We start from the raw sequence: 26,294 nt of genomic DNA on the forward strand, positions 1-26,294 counted from the left end.
AAACAAAATAATAAAGTTATAGTGACAATATGAGGTTCCGGATTTCCTCATCTTATGTCCATGAAACTTAATCCATACAGACTCACATTGCTTTGGAATTATGCCACCTTTTTTTCTCCCCTGAATGAAGGAACCATTTATTTAACAAAACTTAGTGGAATACCTACTTGGTGACTGACACAGGAATAGAAAATGAGTATGTTCAACATAGTTGAAAGGGAGAAACAGACATATACAATATCCACACTACAATGTGATGAAAGCTAGAGTCCCTTGCTACTTCCCCTCCTACTTAGAGATAACTTGACCTCCAAAGACACAGGTTCTTGAAAGCTATCAGAAAGTAAAGCATAGCCTGTTCTTTTTCACTTCAACTGTTGAGCAACTGGAGAGTTTCAATTGCTTTTTTAAAGAATACTCAGGTAATGAAAAATAAAAACAAAAAGAACACAATGACAGAAGTCTTCCAATTGTCTTCAGATTTGAGGAATATAGTTAGATGAAACAATTCATCATCAGAATAATCATTAAACTAATTGTATTTTAGACTCTATAATGCAGTTGCTGACCTTTTCATTGCTTGGTCTTGACAATTTTCTGGCCCAGTAGTGGGGTTAGCTGGCTAAGATCCTGCAGCCTGCAAAAGAAAATAGTCTCTGAAGAGACGGAGGGTTTATGGTATATTTAATTTGACAATATTCAAAGTAGTCCAAAGCCATTTTTTTTTTTGACAGAGCCAGTCTCGGTTCACTGCAACCTCTGCCTCCCAGGTTCAAGCGATTCTCCCGCCTCAGCCTCCCAAGTAGCTGGGACTACAAGCACATGCCACCACACCTAGCTAATTTTTGTATTTTTTGTAGACACTGGGTTTCACCCTGTTGGCTAGGATTGTCTTGATCTCCTGACCTCGTGATCCATCAGCCTCGGCCTCCCAAAGTGCTGGGATTACAGGTGTGAGCCACCATGCGTGGCCAATTTAGCAATTTTTTAAGGATTGTATTAAGTAAGTAGAGGGAGATCAACTGATGTTTTCAAGGTCAAACCTACAGGAAACTAGCTCATATTTACTTAGACCAGCATTGAAGAAGCAAAGAATCCTGCTAAGTAGGCTGTGAAGTTTTGTTTTTCAGACCTGTGTTTTCTATCAATTCTTTATTTTGCCCTTGAAGTAAAAATAATCACCCATTTATCTTTGACTTTATTAAAGATATTAAGTTTTATTCAATTAGGGTATCCATTTTTTTCAATTAGAGTATCCAGTTTAAGAATTATAAAAGAAAGAGTAGAATAGAATTATTGTAGAAGAATTACTCTAGAAAAGTTTGTGATAACAAAACCAGAAGCCAATAATGATCACAGGATAACATTTCTCAAGGGATAATTTAATAACATTACTAAAAGTGTGGGAATCCACATACCACCTAAATGATTAGGAAAGAGGTTATTAGCTAAGCCATTGTCTGAAACCCACTGAATCACTGGTCTTTTTGAACAATGATTGGTCCTTTTTTTCTGAAGATGACTTTTAAAATTTAAGAGAGGCACCAAGCAGCAGAGCGGGAGAGAAAAAGAACACAGATCTTGCATGGTTCAGATTTTTCATTATAGGTCCAGGAGTAAGGTAAGATACCAAATCTTTGCTTTTATAATTTGAAGAACCAAAGTCAGTGAACTCTGAAGGATAGACTATCAAGTACACCCTAAATGCTTGATTAGGTCAGTGATGTGAGCCAAGGAAGGAAGTTTCACATCTGGAGGACAAGAGAAATATACTTAAACAGGTTATACCATAAATCAATATCACAGTTTAGTTTTATAAACTATTTCCCTAAATTAGAAAAGCATTGACTCAGTTGCTTAGGTTTAGCACATTATTCTGTTATTAGACTACTAAGTGGAAATTATCTGGTATTGTCAAATCTCTATTGTAGTACTTTTCAACATAGACATTAAAATTTGTAATGATAAGGCCCTAGTTGATTAGCCATAGTCATAACTTCCCATGATCTGAAGGGCCTGTTCCTTTCCTTGTAGGGCAGTACCAGGATGAGGTCATCTTGCTCAAATGCATTCAAGCACATCATATGTCTCCAAATGAGTCTTTTGGTCAAGCTAAAAGAACAAGCAAACAATTTTGGTTTTTATTTTGATTTTGGCTTGTCTGAGAGAAAATAACAAGTTATGTTGTAAAAATTTACGAACATAAATTTTTACATTTTAAATTCTAAAATATAAGTAAATACTATAGAATTCACCCAACTTTTCCTTTGATTGAACAATACTAATTATTTTATCAGGAATTTTAAGTAAAGAATCTTTATAAAGCTAAGATCACAACTTATTTTCTAGATATATCATATGAAAATGAAAATTATAATTCTTCTTGGATTCTTGGGAGCGACACTGTCAGCCCCAGTAAGTGATTTTATGGCACTACTGATCTCATTTTGTTAAGCCTTCAACAATCCTTCTTTTTACTATTTCTGATGTTATTTTTTATTTTATTTTTAGCTTATCCCACGGCAACTTATGTCCGCCAGCAACAGCAATGAGGTTAGTTTAAATAATTAAAACAATCTCTTCCACTTTTTTAATGGAAGCCAAGTGGGAAGAGATAAAAGTCTTTATTTGATTTATACTTTGTTCCTCTCCACTAGCTGTTATGTATATCCAAGCACATTTCTAATGTTTATGTTTGCTTGTATAACAGGTTACCTCTAAAATATTATTCTGCTTCTTTTTTGTGATTGTTAATTCTTCAAAGGTAGAAACAATATTGTCTATATCTTTTTGTTCTAATAACACCTCATATAGGTGTGTAAAGGTGTTTAAAACACAAAATGACTAAACCACTGGAATGAGCTAATGTTGTGCAATCTCATACCCAACAAGGGAGATGTTGTTAAATCCCAACCTTGTTTTAAATTCTAACTTTGAATCACTGTAATTAAATGTAAGCCTAGTGAGAAAACGTCTCACTTCTAACAAGAAATTGCGCAACCAGCTGTGACTTGTGCAATGTGTAGCAAACAATGTTCTTACTCATTTTAATCTATAGTAATCTTGATTTCATATTGTTTTTTCTTTTCTAGTTACTTCTTAATCTTAATAATGGTCAACTTTTGCCACTACAACTTCAGGTACCTCCATTTCAATAATTACTTTAAGGGGAATATTTTTCTATTGCTCATTTCAAATGTTACTTTGTATAAAACAAAATGTTTCCTGATCTTATTTCTGAAATCTTAATTTTTAATATTATAAATTTGTCTCATATATTCTAGTGACGATTTGAAGATTAAAATAAAAACTGTAATTTGATTAACATTTATTTGTTGAGAACTTGGTATATGTCAGGCACTAATTCTGACAACCATTAGATAGTTAAAACAATTAATTATTTTACACAAAGTCATGCCCAGCTAACCAGTAACAGCAGGCTGAGAGGGGCGCTTTAGGGGAAGGTAGGGGAAAATACACAAGGTTTAAAACCAGTCTGGCATATGCAGATGTTGTGCTCTTTTATCAACCTTACCCTGGCCCATATTTCTCATGACTATCAGGAATTTAGCATTTGCTTCATAATATTTGCTTGGTTCAAAATGAATCAAGATGTTGTCCTTTTTTATATTGCAACACTGGAAGTACAAACATTGTTTGTATTTTGTCTCTTTCTTGCTCAGGACTGATTTTTAAATTCTTTTGGGCATGAAGGGAAAATGCTGTCTTTCCTTTGTGTCTTTTTAGGTCCCATTTAATTCATGGGTTCCACCTTTCTCTGGAATTCTACAACAGCAGCAGCAGGGTCAAATTCCAGGACTCTCCCAGTTCTCTTTATCAGCTCTAGACCGGTTTGCTGGACTGTTCCCAAATCAGATACCCTTCCCAGGACAGGTCAGTTTTGCCCAAGGAGCCCAGGCAGGCCAAGCTGACCCCTCACAGCTTCAAACAACACCTCAGACACAACCAGGCCCCAGTCACGTAAGTCAGGCCTCTTTCCTTTTGTTCTGAGGAGAGAGAACTACATGTTGAATTTGACAATGAATATGAATCAGCTTTGAAATAGGGAGTTTTGAATAATATTTTTTTCTCATAATATGTTTCTACCATCACTGTAAGCTCTTTCTTTTATTTTCTGATTTCTAACATGAAAAATATTTGAATCAGCTACTCTAGCATACAGCCACAAACCAAAAAACTTAAACACAAGTCTAGGATAAGATAGGAAAACTTCACTGTATAACAGGCAGTTTGTGTTACTGACAGCACATATAATCGATGACTTTTTGTCATGGAAGCTTGCTAACACAACCAAAAGTGATGTTTATATGGCTAGCTCTATGAAAAATGACTCAGGAATTTTAAATAAAATCAAGCATACATTTTCATGTAATTCTTTTTTTGGCAGGTGATGCCCTATGTATTCTCTTTCAAAATGCCTCAAGAGCAAGGACAGGTAAACGGATATAATAACACTGCTCATAGAGAGGGCTACATACACTGTCCAGGATGCTTTCTGTTTCTAGCTCTGACTCCTATAATAGGGCTATAAAAACCAGTATAATGATATCACTGTCTAGATAACATCATTACTGGGCTCCTATCAGTTTGTTGATGTTGGGCTCACTTAACAACTCCTTAAGAACAGGCAGCTAAAGAGAGTCTCCAGGACCTCTGAATTTCCAAGGGCATCACTATGTGGAGAGTAAAAGAGATCAGTACGCCCCCAGGTCATGTCCTCTCTGCATCCAAAGTGCTGGAAGTTGTGAAAAACTCAGGAGAAATTGGGTTGACTTTATCCAACTTTAAATTTTGCTTCAGAAGGAGATGCACTAAGCTGATAATATATGATGTGATTTACAGATAAGACACACTTGTTCATGTTATTTAGCAGTTATGAAATTCTGCTCAAAACATTTCAAGCTTGTTGTACATTTCCAATTTGAATCTATGTTACAATCAAATGGTAATTATTTCCATTAAATAAGAGAATCTTTTAAAAATGAATGCAAGCTAATATAATCATCATATTAATTTGGAAAACCCTATCAATATTAAGATTATTAATTTTATAATATTCTCAGTTCAAAGAAACAGTAATATAAATAAATTATATTATTATTCAGCAGAATATTGGCATTTTCATAAAGTTACAGTCTCTACTGTAATTATATCTGTATGATTTTGTCTCACTTCCACTCCCATTACAAAACAAAAGTTACTTCTAGACATTATCTCATTCTGTAACATAAGCATTTACAGAATTAGACGTATAACTAGAATTACTTCATCTTAAGAATCAGGAAACCTACTCTTAATGAGATAAAATTTTCAATCCCATTGAAAGTAAATGACTGAGTTGGAATATAATTCTCCACCCCTTCTGTCTCCTTCTTTAACCACTAAACCAGTAGCTCTCCACCCTGGCTTTACATTAGAATCTCTGGTGGTAATTTCGAAAATTACAAATGTCTGAACCCTACCCTAGTGCTAATGAATCAATAGCCCATGAATAGATGCTAAATTTGGTCATTTTCTAAAATGCTCAAATGTGATTCTGATTCTTAGCCAGGATTAAGAATACTTGTACAAAATATAATCCTTCTGAAACCATAGTGTTTTTTTTTTAACTCTCATGTCTGATATAGTCTCTTACTTTATGCAAAGAAACAAAACAGCATACAAAAATCAAAGTAAGTACTAAGATTCTCATTTTCTATAAACACATACACATATAAACACATAGAGACATATTAGTAGAAGGCAATGATAATATAAATGAAAGCCACATGGTAATGTAGGTGGTAAAGTTTAAGTGATTTTATTTGTTACTTGTCTATGTCTTGATTTACCAAATATTCTAGAATATATATGATTATTTTAATAAAGTAACAATTCTTAAAGGCAATACATTCACGGCATTTCATTCATTATGGCAGAACTTCTAGTACCACATCCTGTAGAATGATGATTCTAAAAAACATAAGGAAAAAGCTACATAGGCTATCTTTCACTTAGGTATTTGCAAAGTAATTTGTATATAAAGTTTCCAAGATGCCCTTTGGAAAGAAAAAAGGGGTCTTTTGCTTAGTTCAACCCACTATTTTCTAAATGTGTTGACCAAGCAACCTTAAAAACAAAGTCCAGTATTAACTGGGATGCAAGTTGTTTCCAACGTTTGGGAAGAGATGCTTCATCTATTTCCTTTGTACTTAATCATATAAAGCTGCTAGGCATAAAACAGCTTTTAAATAAAATTGACATTAGAAGATAAAAAGTGTGTTCTATGCTGATTTAATGGAATCTCTTGTATCTTTCCCTTTTACAAGTAGATGTTTCAATACTATCCAGTTTACATGCTCCTACCCTGGGAACAACCTCAGCAAACAGTTCCAAGGTCACCTCAACAAACAGGACAGCAGCAGTTTGAAGAGCAGGTACTGCAAATGTTTTAATCTTACTAGTTCCACTTCAAAATAGAGAAAATGGAATATATTACCAGAGAAAAATATTTCTGAATATATTTAATGCAAACACTCAACAGCATGAAACAGGTAGGCATAAGAGGGTAGATATAGTGCTCTCTGCTATATATCCTTTGTGTAAACTTACTTGGTAATATTCCAAGGCTGGATTTTTAGCCAGTGAAATCAGTAAGTGGACTTCAATAGAATCAAGGCCAAAAAGCTGAGTAACCTTTAAAAGCAAAGTTTTCTCACATTTAAAATTTACTAGCATCTACCTTTCCACATATGTGTGTGTGGTTACTATTTAAAAATCATAAATTGCAAAATATTAGCTACCTTGATGAAAGATATCTTTGATCACTGTACCTTGAGATACAGTCAGATGTCATTATATTAAATTTTATGAAACTGCAATAAATTTTTAGAATTCTAAAATACATTCAGGTGGCTCATATATAATTAACATTCTTCCTGTTAAAATGAAAATGTCTTTTTTAAGTTTAATCATAACTCTAAAACCTGACATTACAAATTACAGAAAACTTAGAATTATGCTTTAAAAAACTGATAGTATTAATTGTAATTGTCATGTTGCTTTAAAGGGAAAGAGTTTTATCCTAGAAATGATATGGTTATACAGGATTCTTGCTAATTTAACAATAATTCATTTTTACTTACTGGAACATACAAACTTTAAAAAATGCTTTTAATTAATATAAAAGATATATGTTTAAGTAATTATTTATTGCAAACTTATGACAAGAATAATCACAGAAAATATAATAAATATTTTTAAAAATCTGACAGATCCCATTCTATGCCCAATTTGGATACATTCCACAACAAGCAGAACCTGTAAGTAAATGCATATTTTTCATTAAAAAATCTTTTAAAACTACTTGATTCATTGTCGACTAAATCTATAAATGCCCTTCAGTCAAAGATGACCAGGAGAGCATCTCTAATTGAACAAAATTGAATGTATCCACTCATTACAAAGAGGAGAACATACACATGGGGAGCCTTGGGTGTCTTAATAGGAAAGTATTAGAATGACTTCTCACAAGATTTGGACTTGTTTTAGGTAATTTGGGGAAGATTTCAAAGAAGTGGTGGTTCACTCTGGAGTGATCTAAAAGTAGGATAGCTCTATGATTGTCTTAAAAGTTCATGCCTCTAAGGCAAGGATTAGGGAGCAAGGTGAAAGCTTTAATGGGTAAAGAAGCATCAGTTACTCATATTAGCCAAGATGTGAGGACGCCTGGTATTTTTGTGCCTTTTATGGCGACCTTACTTTAGACAATATTTTGAAGTTGTCTTGGTTTTTTTTCTACCTCTGTCTGATATTGGTGTTCTGTAAAATTGTTTATGCTCAACAGGTGAACAGTTGGTCCTAGTAGAGAATGTTAGAAAGCAGCACTCCCAGAATAAAAGCAGAGTTGAGTTATCAATCCAGTCCTCTAATAGCAGGAATTAAACTATTATTTCTGTTTTTAACAAAATAATTTAAGAAGTTTGGGAGTGCTTCACTACTCTGAGTGGCCAAAGAGCATATTTTCATAGATCACTAATTTAGACTTTTTAAAACATTTTATGTTTTTAGGGTATACCAGGAGGACAGCAGCAACTAGCTTTTGATCCCCAATTAGGCACAGCTCCTGAAATTGCTGTGATGGTAAGATCCTTACAACATTTTGCCAGCTACTGGAAATCAACAATTGACAACTTACTGCACTAATGTTCTTTTAATATCAACTCTGTTATAATTCCATCAATATTATTGCCTCTTCCTCTTACAATATTTTGCCAGTGAAGATTCAGTTTACTCTTACTCAGTTCATCAATATGTTTGAGTATGCTATGGCAGGTACTTTTCATGCACCTTTATTTAGAAGCAGATATTAAGAGACAATTAGGTTTGCTGGTATATATTCATGATCTTTTTTATAGTTTATGATCTAAAATAACTAATAATAGCAACTTACTTTTTGAATATAATGTTAGTTTTGCATCTCAGTCCTTTTGCTTTACATTCTTCCCAATTTTAGCCTTCTTGTTGAACCTATGACAACTTTGTTTTCATTCTCATTCTCTATAGCCAACAGGAGAAAAGATACCATATTTACAAAAAGAAGTAATAAACTTTAGACATGACAATGCAGGAGTTTTCATGTCCTCAACTTCACCAAAACCCAGAACAACCAATGTTTTCACTTCTGCTATAGACCTAACTATTACCCCAGAGCTCCCAGAAGAGAAGGTAGAGTAATGAAAATTTCATTTTATGTAAGAAATTATTGTCTAATGAAAAAATACAGAGATAAAATTAGTGCTTTAATTTATAAGACTTAGTCATGAAATTAAGATGATAACTAATGTAAAATATGTGGTATTAACTCTGAATAAAGTGACCAATAATTGTTTTGATAATTAATTAGAATTTAATTTAATTTCAGTTTAATTAGAGCTTCTTATTAATGTCCTTTTCTTCCTAGGGCAAGACTGTTAGCCTAAGGGAGCCATAAGAAGTTGCCCTAATCATTCAAAGCTTTTGGTAGGTATTTGGCAAAGTCATGCATTAGGTGCCATGACAATTTCTATCTAAGAAGACAAAAGAAAAAGTTGTCAGAGAAGCTAATGGAGTTCTTAACAAAGTGGTTATAAAAAACAAGTTAGCTATATATGCACCTACAAAATTAATAGTAATTATGGACTTCAACAATTTTTAAAAACAAAACTAAGTTTTGAGAATCATGTCTGCCCATACTATAAGCTTGGAATACTCTCTGACACCACAAATACTAAATATTCCAGGTTCAATATAGAAGACATTCTATCGACACTTTATACAGAATCATTTCTCCCAAATCATCATTTCAGTTTGCAAGCTAAACATTGTAATAATTCCAATATATCTGTATTAGCTTGAAATAAAATAAAAATCTCAAAATGATAAAGAAATTGTATGATCAGAAGATAATTTCAAATTCTGTGACTTTTGTATCAGACATAATCTTGACTAATTACCTGTTTCAATCAGCTTGGTTGGCTACGAGGCTACAATAGGAGTTTGATAGAAGGGCTGGCTGGGAACAGCACCAAAAAGTAAAAACATATACTAAAAAGCAAACAATTTAACCTGAAGGGGAAACTAAAAGACAAAGTTTTTGAAATCTCCTCCCTGCTGCCTATGAGTCTGTTTTGATCTCTCCTTCCATAAAAATGAACACTCAGCATTCTTCAGATGAAAACGGTTTACAAAAATACAAGCGAGTGAATAGTAATAACACCTCTTTAGGAAAGCCTCCTCACTAATGTACTATATTGTACAAGGCGAATCAAGTTATTCAATAAGAAATGCTAAAGAAATTTCAGTATTTTTATGACCTTTTTTTCTATCTATATGAATGCCAGTGAAAGAACAGCTTTCTATTTCTTTAATAAGCAATTTGTATGGTATTAGAATATATAATTCAAAGAAGACTAATGGTATTAAAATGGTTTTCTATTATATTTTTCAGGGAAAAGATGTGGCCGTGCCTTGGATATAATTTTAGGCTATTAACTTCCTCAATGCTAGTATCAGTTCTTTGGAATACCCCAAATATCTTGACTCTTCTAACTTTGTTTTTACTTATAAATGTTATTAAACTCTTTAAATATGTCACAGAAAATAATACAATCATGTAATAAGTCTTTTTTATGAATTTGTATGTCTGTTCAAATATCCTATCATTGTATAATCTGAAATGTAATAACAATGAGAATAAAGCTAGTATCATTAAATCGTTGAATAATTGCATTATTAAATGATGCCTCTGGAAAATGAAAGTATCCATGAAGATAGGTATACTGTCATTGGATGTATGATGAGTGTTGTGTTTGGAACTGATGAAGTAAAATACGTATCTAGATTTAACATGTCATTATTTATTTCCCTAAGGCCCATTCATTCAGCTTCCTTCTGAGACATTCTCATGAAAATCAAAATCATTTGGTGGCAGATATCATAAATTGCTTATTCCTAATATGACACAGTTACATAGAGAGGTGGCTGTCCTTACTCAAAAGGTAGGAAAGTGTGTGCTTGTTTAGGGGAGGCAGTATCCTGTAGAGAGTAAAGTGTAGATTTTGGGTTTCATCAGAAAATCTGGCTTTCAACCTAGCTTTGAACCTTCAGCAAATCACTTCACCTGCATTAGTGTCACCTTTCTTAGGTATAAATTGACGATAACAATACCTTTTGCAATTTTTGAAAGAACTACATGAACTAACACATGAAGATGGCTGGCTTATAAAAATGTTAATTTTTTTCCATTCACATGTGAATATGAATGTACTTGTATGTTTACCTTATTTTTTCAGCTTTAGATGATCAGCTGAAATTTTTAGAAAATAGGGAAATTGGTATTCAATGTACTATAGATGTGTGTGTTGATGTGTGTGAGTAGGTATATGTAAAAGGAAAAATGAAGAATTAGTGAATGAATAAATGAATACATGATTATGCATTAGGTGTTTTCCAATAAATTTGATGAATATTCTAGGCTTTAAAGTAGATTACAATTCCTAGAATCTTACCTGTTTCCTCATTTGTAATATTATGACCCTAGAATCCGCTACTTGCTTTTTGGAAGAGTAACCTGATCCTCATCAATTCTACTTTCATTTTACTCTGCATCCTTTTTCCCTAAATTTGTGTACTGAACTAATGTAATTCTGGGTAATTGACTGATATCTTAGTATTAGAAATGATGGAGAGATCCAAACAAAAATACATCTGGGAAAAAAAAAATTCATAGCTTCAGGTATTCTGAAGCTATGAACCTTGTTCCCCAAATTCCAATAGTTTATGGGAACAAGGTAAAAAAATACATGAGGTAATTCATACTAATCTCTTAGAATAAATCCTGGAACATAGTGAGTACTCAGCTTTTCTCTTTAATGAGGAGGATAAAAGGAGTGACCAAAGACTATGGAGGAAATATAAGTGCAACATAATTATTCTGTTAAAAGTGAACAGTGAAGAACTCCAAAAAAAATTATAAAACTAAGTAGCAAGTTATAAGCAACTCAAAATTTAGCAAATGAGGGAATACAATAATAAATACTTTGAAAAAGATGCTGTGATAGTTAATTTTATGTGTCTACTTGACTTGGCTAAAGGATGATCAGACAGCTGGTAAAACATTATTTTCCTTTGTCTGTGAGGATGTTTCTGGAAGATAGCACTTCAGTCAGTGGACTGAGAAAAGAAAATCATCTTCATCAATGTGGGTGGGAATCATCTAATCCACTGAGGGCCAGAATAGAAGAAAAAGGTAGAGAAAAGGCAAATTTGCTCTCTCTGCTTGAGTTGGGACATCCATCTTCTGCCTCACACGTTGTAGCTCCTGGTCTCAGGCCTTCACACTGGACCTAGAATTTACTTTGGATTTGGAATGGAGAACAATTTCACTGGTTTTCCTGGGCCTCCAGCTTGCATATGACAGATCCTGGGGCTTCTCAGCCTCCATAATCATATGTACAAATCTTTCATAGTAGATTTCTTTCTATATATCCACATAAAAGCATACCTCGGTGATATTACGGGTTTGGTTTCAGAACACTACAAAGTGAATATCACAATAAAGCGAATTATATGATTTTGTTGGCTTCCCAATGCTTATAAAAGTTGTGTTTATACTACATTATAGTCTCTTAAGTATGAAATAGCATTATGTGTAAAAACACAGTGCATATTCCTTAATTAAAATACTTTATTACTAACAATGCTAATGAAGTGAGCACTTACTTGACCAGGGTTGCCACAAACTTTCAATATGTAAAAAGCACAAAATCTGGAGCCAGGCATTGCTGTTTGTACCCATAATGACAGCGACTCAGGAGGATGAGGCAGAAGGATTGCTTGAGGCCAGGAGTTCAAAACCAGCCTGGGCAACAGATAGGGTGCAGATCCTATTTATGAGGGAATTTGTTTAAAATGTCATAACTACTTCCCCAAAGGCCCTACCTTCTAATACCATTACACTGATGGTTTGGTTTTAACATAAATATTTGGAGAAAAACGTGCAGACTGAAATGAATATAATGTTACAAATACTCACTTGGACATTCTTTGCTTTCCAGTTGTATGTTTTGGTGGTTCCTTTCCCACTGGCATAAAATTTGCTTCATCTCAACCACATAAACACTTTTGCATCACATACATCCCTGTCACCATTGTGTGTGCTGAATATTAAACAGTGAAACACAGAACAGTAAAGCAAAGTTTTCTAAAGAGTAAGGCCAAGAACCATAGAAGCACAGAAAATGAGTACATTACATAGACATGATAGTGTTTTACATACAGTACATCATCACTTAATATCATTGATAGGTTTTGGAAATGTGCAACTTTAAGTATAAAAGTATCTTTTATTCCATAGAAACTTAGCAGTTGTTTATATCTATTAGCCTTTGGTTAAATTGGTTTCATTATACAGTATATCATTATGATTAAAGTCAGTTTTTATGAACCTAATGATTACATTAAGTGATCACTTACTATATATGTATACATATATTAGATATATATGTATATATTTGTGTGTGTGTGTACATAGGCTGGGCATGGTGGTTACTTTCTGTAATTCTAGCACTCTGGGAAGCTAAGGCAAAAAGATTACTTGAGCCCAAGGGCTTAAGACCAGCATGGGCAACAGAGTAAGATCCTGTCTCTACAAAACAAAACAATTATGTACAAACACATTATATATATATGTTACTTGGCATAAAAATAATGACTATGTGTGTGTGTGTGTAACATATATATGTATAGTGTCTCACACAGTGAAGCACTGTGTAAATAAATACATATAATGCTGAATAAGTATTTCCTAATAATTTATATCTCATTGTAAGTGTTAATAATTGGGAGAAATAAAAATAATGATAGTTGTGATAATTTTAACTACAGAACAGCATTGATGATGCCTAAACCTTTTTTTCAGATATACAAACATATTTCCTCTTTACCACCACAACATACATACTTACCATTTATGTTATTATTAAAAGCTGCTTTGTTTTACAAGTTGCTGTTGGAATCTCAGCCAATACTTTCCTCCTCCTCTTCTACATCTGCACTCTCTTTTTGAATCACGGACTCAAACCCACTGACTTGATGACTTGTCACTTGACCCTCATCCACATAGTGAAGTTGGTGAGGGGACTGAGGAGGGACAGTGGGGGGTGGGAAGGGTAGGGAGGGATAACATGGGGAGAAATGCTGGATATAGTATGCACACATGCAACAACCCTGCATGACCTGCACATGTACCCTAGAACCTAAAGTAAAATAAAATAAAAATAAAAATAAAAAATAAAATAAAATATATGGTTATATTTTAAAGCACATAAAACTAAAAGATTGTGTTTTAAACTAGTCTTTTGTTTAAACATATTTGAATGAAGCCTCTCTTTTATTATAAAAATTGTTTTTAAAATAACAGCTTATAGAATTATTTAAAATTTTTTCCATCCTACTATGATTCACTAAGTGGATTTTTCCCTAATTCATTTCATGTTCCTTGTGTTGTGGTTAGGAACTGACTAATTCTGAATTCCAGTTACATAATTTATAGATCTGTAATCTTAGATACCTAACTTTCTAAGCACATTTTCTTCACCTGCAAAATAGGGCTAATTTTTACAGTTTATCCTATACACGTCTATGGTGAATGTGTGTACGTGTACATATAAAATTGTTTGTGTATGGGGGTGTCGTCAGTTTCATAAGCATTTTGATAATGTTACCTTAAATAATGTATAGCCAACAGATCAATATCTAATTATATGGATCCCTAATGATTTAGTATAATTAGAGTCTTTGTTAAATGCAAAAAAAAAACTTCTTATATATCAACAATTCAAAGACAAAAAGAAGGGGACAAAAGACTTAAGAGTTTGGACAATTAACGTGGTGAAGATCAGATATTTATCAAAAGACTAGCAGTTCAGGTTTGTACTTTTGATATCAACACACTGCCATATACAAACCATCATTTTTGTTTAAATTGTAAGAGCTATGTGGCAAATTGGAAAATATGCTATTATCATTTTAATGTGGAAAAAACTAAATGGTTGTAAAAGATTAAGAAATGTGTCCAAGTTAAATCAACTAGTGAGTAAATGGGCATGATTCAGACCCATATGCGTGACTCTGCAGGCCTTGTTCTTAAACTCTGCAAAAGAAGCTTGCAACTGGGAAAAATGTTTATTCAGGAGAGTCACAGGAAGACTGTGGCCAGAGCTCTGTGTAATACACACATGGCACCAGTACAGTGAACCATGTTTTATATCAAAATACTTATGTTCTAGTGAAACAATAAGGAAAAACTATATGATAGTGTATAGAAGGGGGTCTTTAATTTTTGGTGGTTTTATATTTAAAACAATATTAGTTTCTGTTTCTGTTTTTGTTTTTGTTTTGTTTTTGAGACAGAGTCTTTCTCTGTTGTCCAGCCTGGAGTGCAGTGGCGTGATCTCGGCTCACTGCAACCTCCACCTCCCAGGTTCAAGAGATTCTCCTGCCTCAGCCTCCCGAGTAGCTGGGACTACAGGTGTCCGCCACTACTCCTGGCTAATTTTTGTATTTTTAGTAGAGACAGGATTTCACCATATTGACCAGGCTGTCTCGAACTCCTGACCTCGTGATTCGCCTGCCTTGGCCTCCCAAAGTACTGGGATTACAGGCGTGAGCCACCAAGCTCGCCCGCAATATTAGTTTTAAACGGAGAAATTATATATTTTGCAAAGGGAAAGGGAAGTTTAGAAAAACTATGAACATACATGTGCATGTGTCCTTATAATAGAATGATTTATAATGCTTTCAGTATATACCCAGTAATGGGATTGCTGGGTCAAATGGAATTTCTAATTTTTAATAAAACTGGATACAACACTGCATGTTCTCACTCATAAGTGGGTGTTGAGCAATGAGAACACATGGACACAGGGAGGGGAACATCACACACTGGGACCTGTTGGGGAGTGGGGGGACCAGGAGAGATATAGCGGGATGTGGGGGGAATGGGGTAGGATAACATTAGAATAAATACCTAATGTAGGTGACAGTGGGATGCATGCAGCAAACCACCATGGCATGTATATACCTACGTAACAATCCTGCACCATCTGCACATGTACCCCAGAACTTAAAGTATAATAATAAAAAAAACTTGATACACATTCAAATTATACTGGTAAAATCGTATGTTATGAGTATGGGGGACAGTTAACAAGCATGGCTTCTCAGCTGTTGCCCTTCAGGCTTCAAGCTATGGTATAAATGACAAAATTACCAAGAAATGTCCAAGGCAGGTACTGAGGAGCTTAAATCCACTCAATTTTTATGAAGCACATAGTTGGTGCCAATGTAAGCCTGTAAGCAGGCCCATTTCAGTGAGCAGTATGGTGGACATATGGCTGTTTGGCTGTGGCTCTGGCACTTGTTAGTATGAAATCTGGGCATGAGAACTCTGCAACTACATCCCTTTTTGCAACTGGGGCCAAGTATGCCATCTGTAGAAACCTCTTCAGATTCTACAACATTGACAGACAGGGTTCTAATTATTTTGCAGGAATCCACAGACACTAAGTTCACTTTTAATTCAACACATAATTTTAGGAGAGGCTTTAATGAGAATTCATGGATTAGTTTGTGTTTATTCTCTTAGAAAGTCTCTCACAGACTTTTTAAAATTAAAAATTGCTCCTTAGTATTAACATATATGCAAGCCTGGTAAAGGTCGGATCATTTATCACGGTTTCCAATTCATAGCAGGGAATGATTGCCGAAAAGGTATACGTGTGTTGAATTTTTGCAAACTCTGTAGGCCAAAAGATGTGAAATTTCTGCTCTCTTATTGATTTAATAGTGAGTTACTCCACTGCTAAGGCTTCCCACAGTGGGCATTTCCCTAGTACTAACGTCTAATCCTTTAATGATGGTGGTGCCTTTGGATTTAGTAAGTTGCTTAACCTCTTCCAGTAGATAATTCTTTTCCTTGTAACACCCAGTCTGAGAATATTATGGTTGAAAGGGCACAGAGAGTTCATCTAATAAATTCCAATGACTACACAAAAATCCCCTCTGCTAATTCGGCCTGTGGTCACCCACCCTCTCCTTGAATATCTGCATATATTGATGTATCCAATCTTTAAAACGTTTTTTCTTATAGAGAGTATTTTAATATCTTAATATATTAGTTTTTATTTCTGCCATCTGATTCCCCCCAAAATAGACCTACAAATTTTTTCATATGACATGTCCAACTTCTTTCCTATGAAACCACTCACAACTTTTCTTTCCACTAAAACATCCTGATTGCTGTTCCTTTGATTGCCCTTGCCCTTTTAAGAGCAACCATATGCTGAAGAATTTGCAGAGGGGATTTTTGTAGCTATAACTTTTATCCTGTTAGTCTTTTCTATATTTTGCATTCTTGCCATTTGAATTAACATTAACACAAGAAAGCAACAGCAGCTTCTACTGCATAATTCAGCTAGGATTACAGCTTGTTAGACAATCCTTGGAGGTTATGTGGTGGTCACATTACCAGATCGCCAACCAGAAAGAATAATTACTCTCACCTGATACTGCTTGGTTTCAAAATTCTCCTACTTAAGTAGTAATCGGAATAAGATAGGGGTTTAATATGTTAGTTAACTAACATATTAAGTTAATTATAATAAGATAACTAACATATATAAGATAATTATAATAGTTAACTAACATATTAAGCCCCTATCTTATTCCGATTACTACTTAAGTTGCTTTTATATACCTTTATATAAGCCAGAGAACCTAAGTATCTGAGGACCACTGAAAATGTGTGGCAGCAAGAAATCTGATCTACTCAAGGCTACACTTAAAAGTATATCCTGAGCTAGTGCTTCTGATGCTGCTGAAACCACCATTAATGTTGTCAGACACATGATTAGTGCTTTTATACATTTCATTTCATTCTATTCTCAATTCCAGAGACAATTCACTTTACAGATGAAAACTGAGATTCAGAAAGCCTGATTTTTCCACTTACAACTAATAAAGAGGAAGATCAAAATATCTAAACACAGTCTTATCTGTGAAATCCTAATTCATTTAGCTTAGAGTTATCCATCCTTGACTTCATTATTCCTACTGCCTCATGGTGGCTAGAATTTTAGTAATAGGATAGCCACAGATTTATGCAACAACCTCCTGGCTTGATCAGAACTATCTATGAGCCAACACAAATGGAAGCCAAAGATCAAGAAAGCAAAAAGTACTCCCCGGAATCCAGTTCTATACAGGAAAGACATACTAACATAAAGAATGTATATATTCTTTGTGTTAGGTTTTTCTATCAAAGTACTTTTCTGAAGAAAATAATACAAACCTTCCACAAATCCAGAGTTGAGTTGACAGCTTCACCTTGAAAATGCATTTCAAGTGTAACTGATAACTAGACAAGTCAATGAAAACTGTTTATTCTCTTCCTCAGTTACTCAGATTCACTTTTTATTTTTTTTTTTCACTTTTTAAATAAAACTAGCAAATTTTTATTTTCTTAAGATAAACACATGGCTAAGAGAGAAATATTCCTTTCTATTCAGCTAACATTATTTACTATCTGCAACGTTCACAACACAACATTTAACATTATGGAGTCAACATGTTAAACTAAATATTTAAAATGTCTCTAGTTATACACCAAATGTATGAAAACTGAGTCTCATAGTTTGCCTACATGTTTGCACATGGATAAGGCTCAGGCTTAATTGCTGCAAACTGTAACTATATTTTTATGTAACTGAAAAAGAATGCTTTTGCTACATTAGTTCTGGGATAAATATTTCCATACTAAGTCATATTTTTTATACATTGGCACAAAATTATATTATAAACAATAGCAACAGAAAGTATTGTTCACTGTCCAGTGAACTCCATTATAGCAACTTTCAATTGTTCATACAAATTAGGCTTTCTTTTTCCAGATTAGAGTCCTCTTATCTTCTTATCCCTTCCAAAAAGTGATTCCTTTCTGTTTTTCCAAGTATATTAGGAATTAGTCAAATGCATATTCTTTGAACACAAATATTTATTGATTACCTATTATAGGGCAATTACTATGCTAGGTATCCAACACCTAAGAATTTAAAGTGTATCATCCTTGCTCTAATGGAGCTTATAAGCCCATGAGAAGAAAATGTTTCAGAAAAAAATCATTTTTCCAAATATTTTACTGTAAAATATTTTAAGCCTTCAAAATGAGTAAAAATAATACACTGAGCAGTTCATTTCATTTTCTAGATTGTTAGCATTCTGCTACTATTTAAATCCTTCTATTTCCATTAAGAAATGAATGTTGTGGGTCACTACTAACATTTAAGTGATATAAATTAGAATTGAATGAAAGGTGTGTAAAAAACTAGATTACAATAGAACACACCTGAAAAAATTAAAAATTTCAGTATGTTCCTCATGTAAACAAGGTAAAATATATTTTATTAAACCCTTGTCTCAGTGTGTCTGTGTGTGTGTGTGTGTGTGTGTACTGAGTTATAATACATAATGCCTTTTTTTTACTGTGGCTTTAATTTTTAAAATTTTGAAAACCACTTTAAGGATCATTGTAGCATTACTGAGGAAGAAAGATTGAAGAAGGATAATACTGGAGACAGGGACTCTAATTAAGAGGCTACTGTGACACTCTAGGAGAGAATGAGAAACTAAGCTAAGGAAAATACAAAGAATATGGAAGAGATTTGTTCCAGGGCATTACAGGAGGAAAAAGTTAATGACCATTTGAGGTGAAAGAGAAGGCACAAGAAGAAAATAGGATGAGTCTTAGATTTCTTGCTTGGATAAATGAGTGACTGATGATCATCAGCTGAGAGATTAAATAAAAGTGAGGATGAGATTAAGAGGGAAAAATAGTAAGCTAGGTTTTGGATATGTTGGGTTAATGTACCATCAAACTTCTAAATGGATTATTCAGTTGGATACAAGACTCGGAGTAATTAGAGAAGAGTTTTAGCTGAAGACATAGCTTAAGGAGTCAGAAGTAGATTACAATATAAGAGAGAGTGAAGACTAAAAAGACAAATTGTCACATATAATAAATCAACGAAAGTGAATCAGAAAATCAGACTATTGTTGCTACTAGAAGAAAAAGAACATGAAAAATTGGCTTAACAAAGCCAAGGAAGAGAAAACTAGATTTCTAAATGGGAATAGTCACAGTTAAATGTTAAAAGAAGTGAAGTAACACAAGGACAGAAAATCATTTATGGTTTTCACAATTCAGTGGCAATTGACAATCTCCATTAGAGAAATTTAAGATAAAATAAATTGAAGTAGAATAAACTGAAAGACAGGTTTAAGGTAAGGAAGTGGATAATACATGAACACACACACACACACTTGTCATCCCCAGCCCTGGGGAAATGTACTATGAGCCCAAACTGGTCAAAATAGAAATGAATGTACAATAACATTCCAGGTTTAACATAACGGGAGAAAATTTTTGCAGTCTACCCATCTGACACAGGGCTAATATCCAGAATCTACAAAGAACTTAAACAAATTTACAAGAAAAAAAAACAACTCCATCAAAGAGTGGGCAAAGGATATTGAACAGGCACTTCTCAAAATGAGACATTTATGTAGCCAACAAACACATGAAAAAAAGCTCATCATCATCACTGGTCATTAGAGAAATGCAAATCAAAACCACAATGAGATACCATCCAATGCCAGTTAGGATGGCGATCATTAAAAAGTCAGGAGATAAAAGATGCTGGAGAGAATGTGGAGAAATAACACTTGTACACTGTTGGTGGGAGTGTAAATTAATTCAACCATTGTGGAAGACAGTGGTAATTCCTCAAGGAGCTAGAACTAGAATTACCAATTGACCCAGCAATTCCATTACCGGGATATATCCAAAGGATTATAAATCATTGTATTATAAAGACATATGCACACTCATGTTTATTGCAGCACTATTCACAATAGCAAGGACTTTGAAATAACTCAAATGCCCATTAATAATAGACTGGATAAAGAAAATGTGGCACATACATACCATGGAATACTATGCAGCCATAAAAACGGATGAGTTTATGTTCTTGGCAGGAACATGGATGAAGCTGGAAGCCATCATTCTCAGAAAACTAACACAAGAACAGAAAACCAAACACTGCATTTTCTCACTTATAAGTGGGACTTGAACAACGAGAACACATGGACACAGGGAAGGGAACATCACACACTGCGGCCTGTCAGGGGATGGGAGGTTAGGTGAGGGATAGCATTAGGAGAAATACCTAATGTAGATGATGGGGTGATGGATGCAGCAAACCAGCATGGCACGTGTATAACTATGTAACAAATATGCACATGCTGCACTTGTACCCAGAAATTAAAGTACAATAATAAAAAAATGTGGGTTTTAGAACCAACTGGTGCTGGTGCTCAATTCCATCTCTGCCAGAGACTAGTTATAGTACCCACACTGATTACTAATACTCTCTGCTTCTCAGTCTCAAAATAAGATGGTGTTGCTCATAGTACTTTCCTCATAAGGTGGTTGTTTGGGGGATTGTATTATATTATATATATAAAGCATTTAAATTTGTGCTTCAGTGCTTAAAATCCTCAAAAAAACTTAGCTGTATTTTTCTGAGTTCCCTTAAGAACCGATTTCTAGAAAAAAATAAAAAGAAGAAAAGGGACTTTCACACACTACTACTACAATCTGGACTATATAACGTCTTTTGAAGCAGAAATTTGAATTCAATAATACAATATTCTTGAAAGCTCTCAAATGAGCTAAAGCTCAAATTTTATGACTCTTTACAATGACATATACAATATGCATGCATAGTTACGGTAATTCTTGAATGTGTGGGCTCTGGTTTATAGTCCAGCACTTAATGATTATACTCTTCCTGTTGTAAGTGAAGTTTTAGTTGAAAAACAGAGTACAGTGTTCTATAAGGTAAACAAGATGCTGTAATGCCCCAAAAAGACAATTCACTCATCTATGAAGCTCTAATTCTAATAACTAAAATTAAGAAGCTGAAAGAAGAATCATGCAAAAGATTTTAATCTCATCTTTAACAATATTTAGATTTTTTATTTTCTTAAAATTCCAGCACTACCAAATCTGCTTTTCAATAGATTATAATCAGTACCAGTAAGATGCTTGGAGGTATTTTAAATTGTGGAAATTAAAGGAAAAAATTGTGAGAGTAGAGAATGGAGCAACAACATGTAAAGTGATAAGTTCAAATATACAAGACTCAAAATCTGGAGGAAAAAAAGATTTTGGTATTTGGTAGTAACTATTAAGTAGTTTCCATGAAACTAAACATTGGTAATTCCCCAATTTCAACATATTGTGACGGCTGATGAGTAATAATTGATCCTAGGGGAGAGGCCTTCAAACCACAGATTTCTCCATTCCATTATACCTTTGAGTATATAAAACAGTTGTAATATTCCAGGGCCAGTCACTTGCCATTTCTCCTAACAGCCTCAGAGAGAAAGAACCGACTGAAAAGTTTGAGGTAAGAAAGGTCTTAAATATTATTGTAAACTAAGATTGTATATCTATTTTATAAATATAGATATATATAGCATCTCTTCATATATTTTTCCATAAATCATTAAAAATTATTGAGATTATCATTTAATGGTTGCTTGAAGTTGTAGACTTAGTAATTAGAAAATCATTTTTAGTATTGTGTTTGCAAAAATTTTTTTAAACATCATCCTGCTGTAGTAAATATTTATTTTAGAGTGACCATAAATGAATCTTTGTAGGAGTAGAGCACTGGTGGGAGAGAGTGCGGACAGAATGAGAACAGAGCCTCAGGTTTATTTTGAACTTTGCGCCATTAGGTCAGCAAAGAGAGGGAACATGCACCGCCAGAGAGTCTCCAAAGTCTGAGCAAGTGCCAATTTCTTTGGCCTCCACTTTTATCTTTAAAATATATGCAGTATTTACATTCCATTCTATAACATTTTATGTTGAGTTTAATGTAAAAGTTATTTGTCTTTCCTGTAAATTCTTGAATAAAATTCTCCAGGAAGATGCATTTGATTTATCTGGAGCATTATACTACAGCACATAGCAATAAACTGCTGTGGGTATCATGACTTGATAAGTATAAAAATAAAAGGACATAGCCGGTAATTATGCTATGTCCTGACTCCCAGATATGATCTGGAAGAGTCTGTGATGTGGTTTATTTACTTCTTTGCTTAATGTGGTTTTGAATACTTCTTAAAACCAGTTGAAAGAAATTATATTGTAAACTCCCTCCTTGAATTCTGTCCTTTCCAAAACTATCTCCTCAACCTGTCTCTTTCTTCTTCGAAATACTCTCAATATTTTGCAATTTCTACATGTGGTATACATCATGCTTTGTTTTACATTATAGAAATAATCTATATCTGTCTTCCATATGGAAGTCTCATATGGAAGAAATCATGCTTTATCATTGTATTCTTGAAAACTCCCAGAACAATGCTTTGCACATAGAAACTAGACAATGTATATGTATGTGTGTTTGTGAGAAGTATGTGTGAGTGTATGCATGTGTGTGTGTTTGTATAATTTTTACTGTTGATTTCCTACACTAACAATCTGCCTGTAGGAAGCTGAACTTGACTGGAATTTTACATTCGTGTCTCCTCAAAATTATTAGATTATCTGGTATTTAAAATAATCCTTTGCTGTCATTTCAAAAATGTTCACAGCATCTTCACCAGGAGATTCCATCTCAAGAAACCACTGTCTTTGCTCATCCATAAGAAACAATTTTTCATTCATTCAAGTTTTACCATTAGATTGAAGCAATTAAGTCACATGTTCACACTCCACTTCTAATTCTAGTTCTCTTGTTATTTCCACCACATCTGCAAATTACTTCCTCTACTGAAGCCTTGAATCCCTCAGTCATCCACAAGAGTTGGAATCAACTTCTCCCAAACTCCTATTGATATTTTCGTCTCCTATGAGTCATAAATGGTCTTAATGGCATCTAGAGTGGTGAATCTTTTACAGAAGGTTTTTAATTTACTTTGCCCATATTCATCAAAGAAATCACTATCTGTGCCAGCTATTAGCCTTGCAGAATGTATTTATTCAATAATAAAACCTGAAAGTCAAAATTACTCTTTGATCCATGGGCTACAGAATGGCTGTTATGTTAGTAGGCATGAAAACAGCATTCATCTCTTTGTATACCTGCTTCAGAGTTCTTGGGAGTTCAGGCGCATTGTCAACTAACAGTAGTATTTTGAAAAAATATATATATATTTTTTTTTTCCTAAGAAGGGAGCTGAAAAGATTCAGTAAACCATGCTGTACTAGTGTACTGCCATCCAGGCTTTGTTGTTCCATCCACAGAGCACAGGCAGAATAGATTTAGTATAATTCTTAAGGGCATTAGGATTTTTGAAATGATAAATGACCATTGGCTTCAATTTAAGAAACCAGCTATATCCCTTAAAAAGAGTCAGCTTATCCTTTGCAATTTTGATGCCAGGCATTGATTTCTTCTCTTTAGCTATGAAAGTTCTAGATGGCATCTTTTTCCAAAATAAGACTGTTTCATTCATATTAAAAATCTATTATTTATTGTAGACACCTTCATCAGTGTTCTTAGATTTTCTGGATAATGGTCCACCCTCTATATCAACGTTTTTTGCTCATCTTGCACTTTTGTGTTATAGAGAAGGCTTCTTTGTTTAAAACATCATGAGCCAACTTCTGCTAGTTTCCAACTTTTCTTCTGCAGTTTCTTCACATCTCTCAGTCTTTATAGAATTAAAGGGCATTGTCTGGGCACGGTGGCTCAAGCCTGTAATCCCAGCACTTTGGGAGGCCCAACCGGGCGGATCATGAGGTCAAGAGATCAAGACCATCCTGGTCAACATGGTGAAACTCCATCTGTACTAAAAATACAAAAATTAGCTGGGCATGGTGGCATGCGCCTGTAGTCCCAGCTACTCGGGAGGCTGAGGCAGAAGAATTGCTTGAACCCGGGAGGCGGAGGTTGCAGTGAGCTGAGATTGTGCCACTGCACTCCAGCCTGGCACCTGGCAACAAAGTGAGACTCTGTCTCAAAAAAAAAAAAAAAAAAAAAAGAATTAAAGGGCATTAAGGCCTTGCTCTATATTAGGCTCCTGCTTAAGAGAATGTGCTGGCTGGTTTGATCTATCCAGACAACTAAAACTTTTTCCATATTGGAAACAAGACTCTTTAGCTTTCTTGTCATTCCTGTGTTCATTGTAGAAGCACTTTTAATTTCCTTCAAAACTTTTCCTTTGCATTCACAACTCGACTAACTAGTTGTTGCAAGATCCTAGCTTTCAGCTTATCTTGGCTTTAGATATTCCTTCTTCACTAAATCATTTTTACCTTTTGATGTAAAGTAGGAGACATGCGACTCTTCCTTTCACTAGAACAGTTAGAGGACATTGTAGGGTTATTAACTGGTCCAAGTTTAATATTCTTGTATTTGAGGAAATAAAAAGCCTGAAGAGAGAAAAAGAGAACTGGGGGAATGGCCAGTCAGTGGAGCGATCAAAACATATACAACATTTATCAAATAAGTTTGCCATTTATTTTTGCCATAACACCCCAAAATAATTAGATCAAAGCAACACCAAAGATCACTGATCACAGATCACCATAGAAGATATAATTAAATCTTATTGTAGCTTTATATTATATCTTTATAATAATATCTTACAGATATTAAGGTGTCTTATAATACTGAAAACTGTAAAATATTGCTAGGATTACCAAAATATGTCACAGAGACACAAATTGAGCACATGCTGTTGGAAAAATGGTGCTGATAGACTTGCTGGATGTCAGATTGCCACAAATTGTCTCTCAATTAGTAAAATACAATATATCTATGAAGTACAATAAAAAGAGGTGTACCTGTGTATAGACAACACCTAGCATAACGTCTCACAGTCAGTCAGTTATCAAGAAAAATGTTATAAACTAATAAATTAATAAATATGAGGGAAACTTCAAGAAATTGCCCACTTTCAACTTGATTACCTTTCCCAGATCCCCCCACATATTCTTTAGTATGTAATGCATTCACCATGACAAAGAGGATTAATGCCTAATGATGCCATCCCATACAGAAAATTTCCCATTATTTGAAATCAAGTAATATATACATGCTTTTTATATTAATAATAAATATTTTTAAATGAAAAGTTCTGTATTTTATTGTATACTCTATTGTATAATTTTGAATAAATCTTTAATTTAGCTCAGTTTTCTCAAATATAATATTAACAATATTGTAACATACATTTTAACACTGTGTGTAATATGGTAAGAAATCTACAGTGAAAATTAAAATACAATAAAATGCTTTGGAAAAGTCCTTTATTATTCATTAAATAATACAACTTGCAAGTCAAAATTACTCTTTGATCCCTGGACTGAAGGATGGATTTTATGCTAGCAGGCATGAGAAAAGATCCTTCTTCACATCATGGATTTTTGGGGGGTTGCCTAGAACCAGTGCAAATAAATCTGTCACCTACATTACTTTCACATAGACTCTGCAAGATCACTAAATAACTGCTTACTTCCAAACTAACATCGTCTGTATATACCAAGGCATTATTTCTTCCAGAAACTTTACTTTCATTATCAAGTACATAGAAGTATTATTTAATTTTTTATTTGAAGTTCAGGAATACACATATAGTTTTGTTACACAGGAATTATTATTATTAACATGTGAATGTTT

General features: G+C 33.9%; 1 protein-coding gene across 2 annotated transcripts; it reads left to right on the forward strand.

Moving 5' to 3' along the window:
• Positions 1-1,553: 1,553 nt before the first annotated feature.
• On the forward strand, positions 1,554-10,384 carry ODAM (odontogenic, ameloblast associated). Of its 2 annotated transcripts, XM_012473405.2 has the most exons (12): positions 1,554-1,621; positions 2,350-2,415; positions 2,512-2,553; positions 3,093-3,140; positions 3,748-3,981; positions 4,409-4,456; positions 6,333-6,437; positions 7,275-7,322; positions 8,071-8,142; positions 8,566-8,727; positions 8,963-9,021; positions 9,989-10,384. In XM_012473405.2, the coding sequence occupies exons 1-11, from the start codon at positions 1,586-1,588 to the stop codon at positions 8,990-8,992; spliced, it is 891 nt and encodes a 296-aa protein (XP_012328828.2). In that variant the 5' UTR covers positions 1,554-1,585; the 3' UTR covers positions 8,993-9,021; positions 9,989-10,384. The 2 variants fall into 2 exon arrangements, with proteins under 2 accessions (XP_012328828.2, XP_064220428.1); XM_064364358.1 differs by lacking the exon at positions 7,275-7,322.
• Positions 10,385-26,294: the final 15,910 nt, after the last annotated feature.

Source organism: Aotus nancymaae, unplaced genomic scaffold (assembly GCF_030222135.1).
Source record: "Aotus nancymaae isolate 86718 unplaced genomic scaffold, 86718_ANA_hifiasm-v0.15.2.pri h1tg000006l, whole genome shotgun sequence".
Taxonomy (NCBI): domain Eukaryota; kingdom Metazoa; phylum Chordata; class Mammalia; order Primates; family Aotidae; genus Aotus; species Aotus nancymaae.

Coding starts and splice junctions, on each gene's coding strand:
- ODAM (XM_012473405.2), top strand. CDS start 1,586: ATGGTTCAGATTTTTCATTATAGGTCCAGGAGTAAG. Junction 2,554..3,092: donor CCGCCAGCAACAGCAATGAG/GTTAGTTTAAAT, acceptor TTTCTTTTCTAG/TTACTTCTTAATCTTAATAA. Junction 8,728..8,962: donor CAGAGCTCCCAGAAGAGAAG/GTAGAGTAATGA, acceptor TTTTCTTCCTAG/GGCAAGACTGTTAGCCTAAG.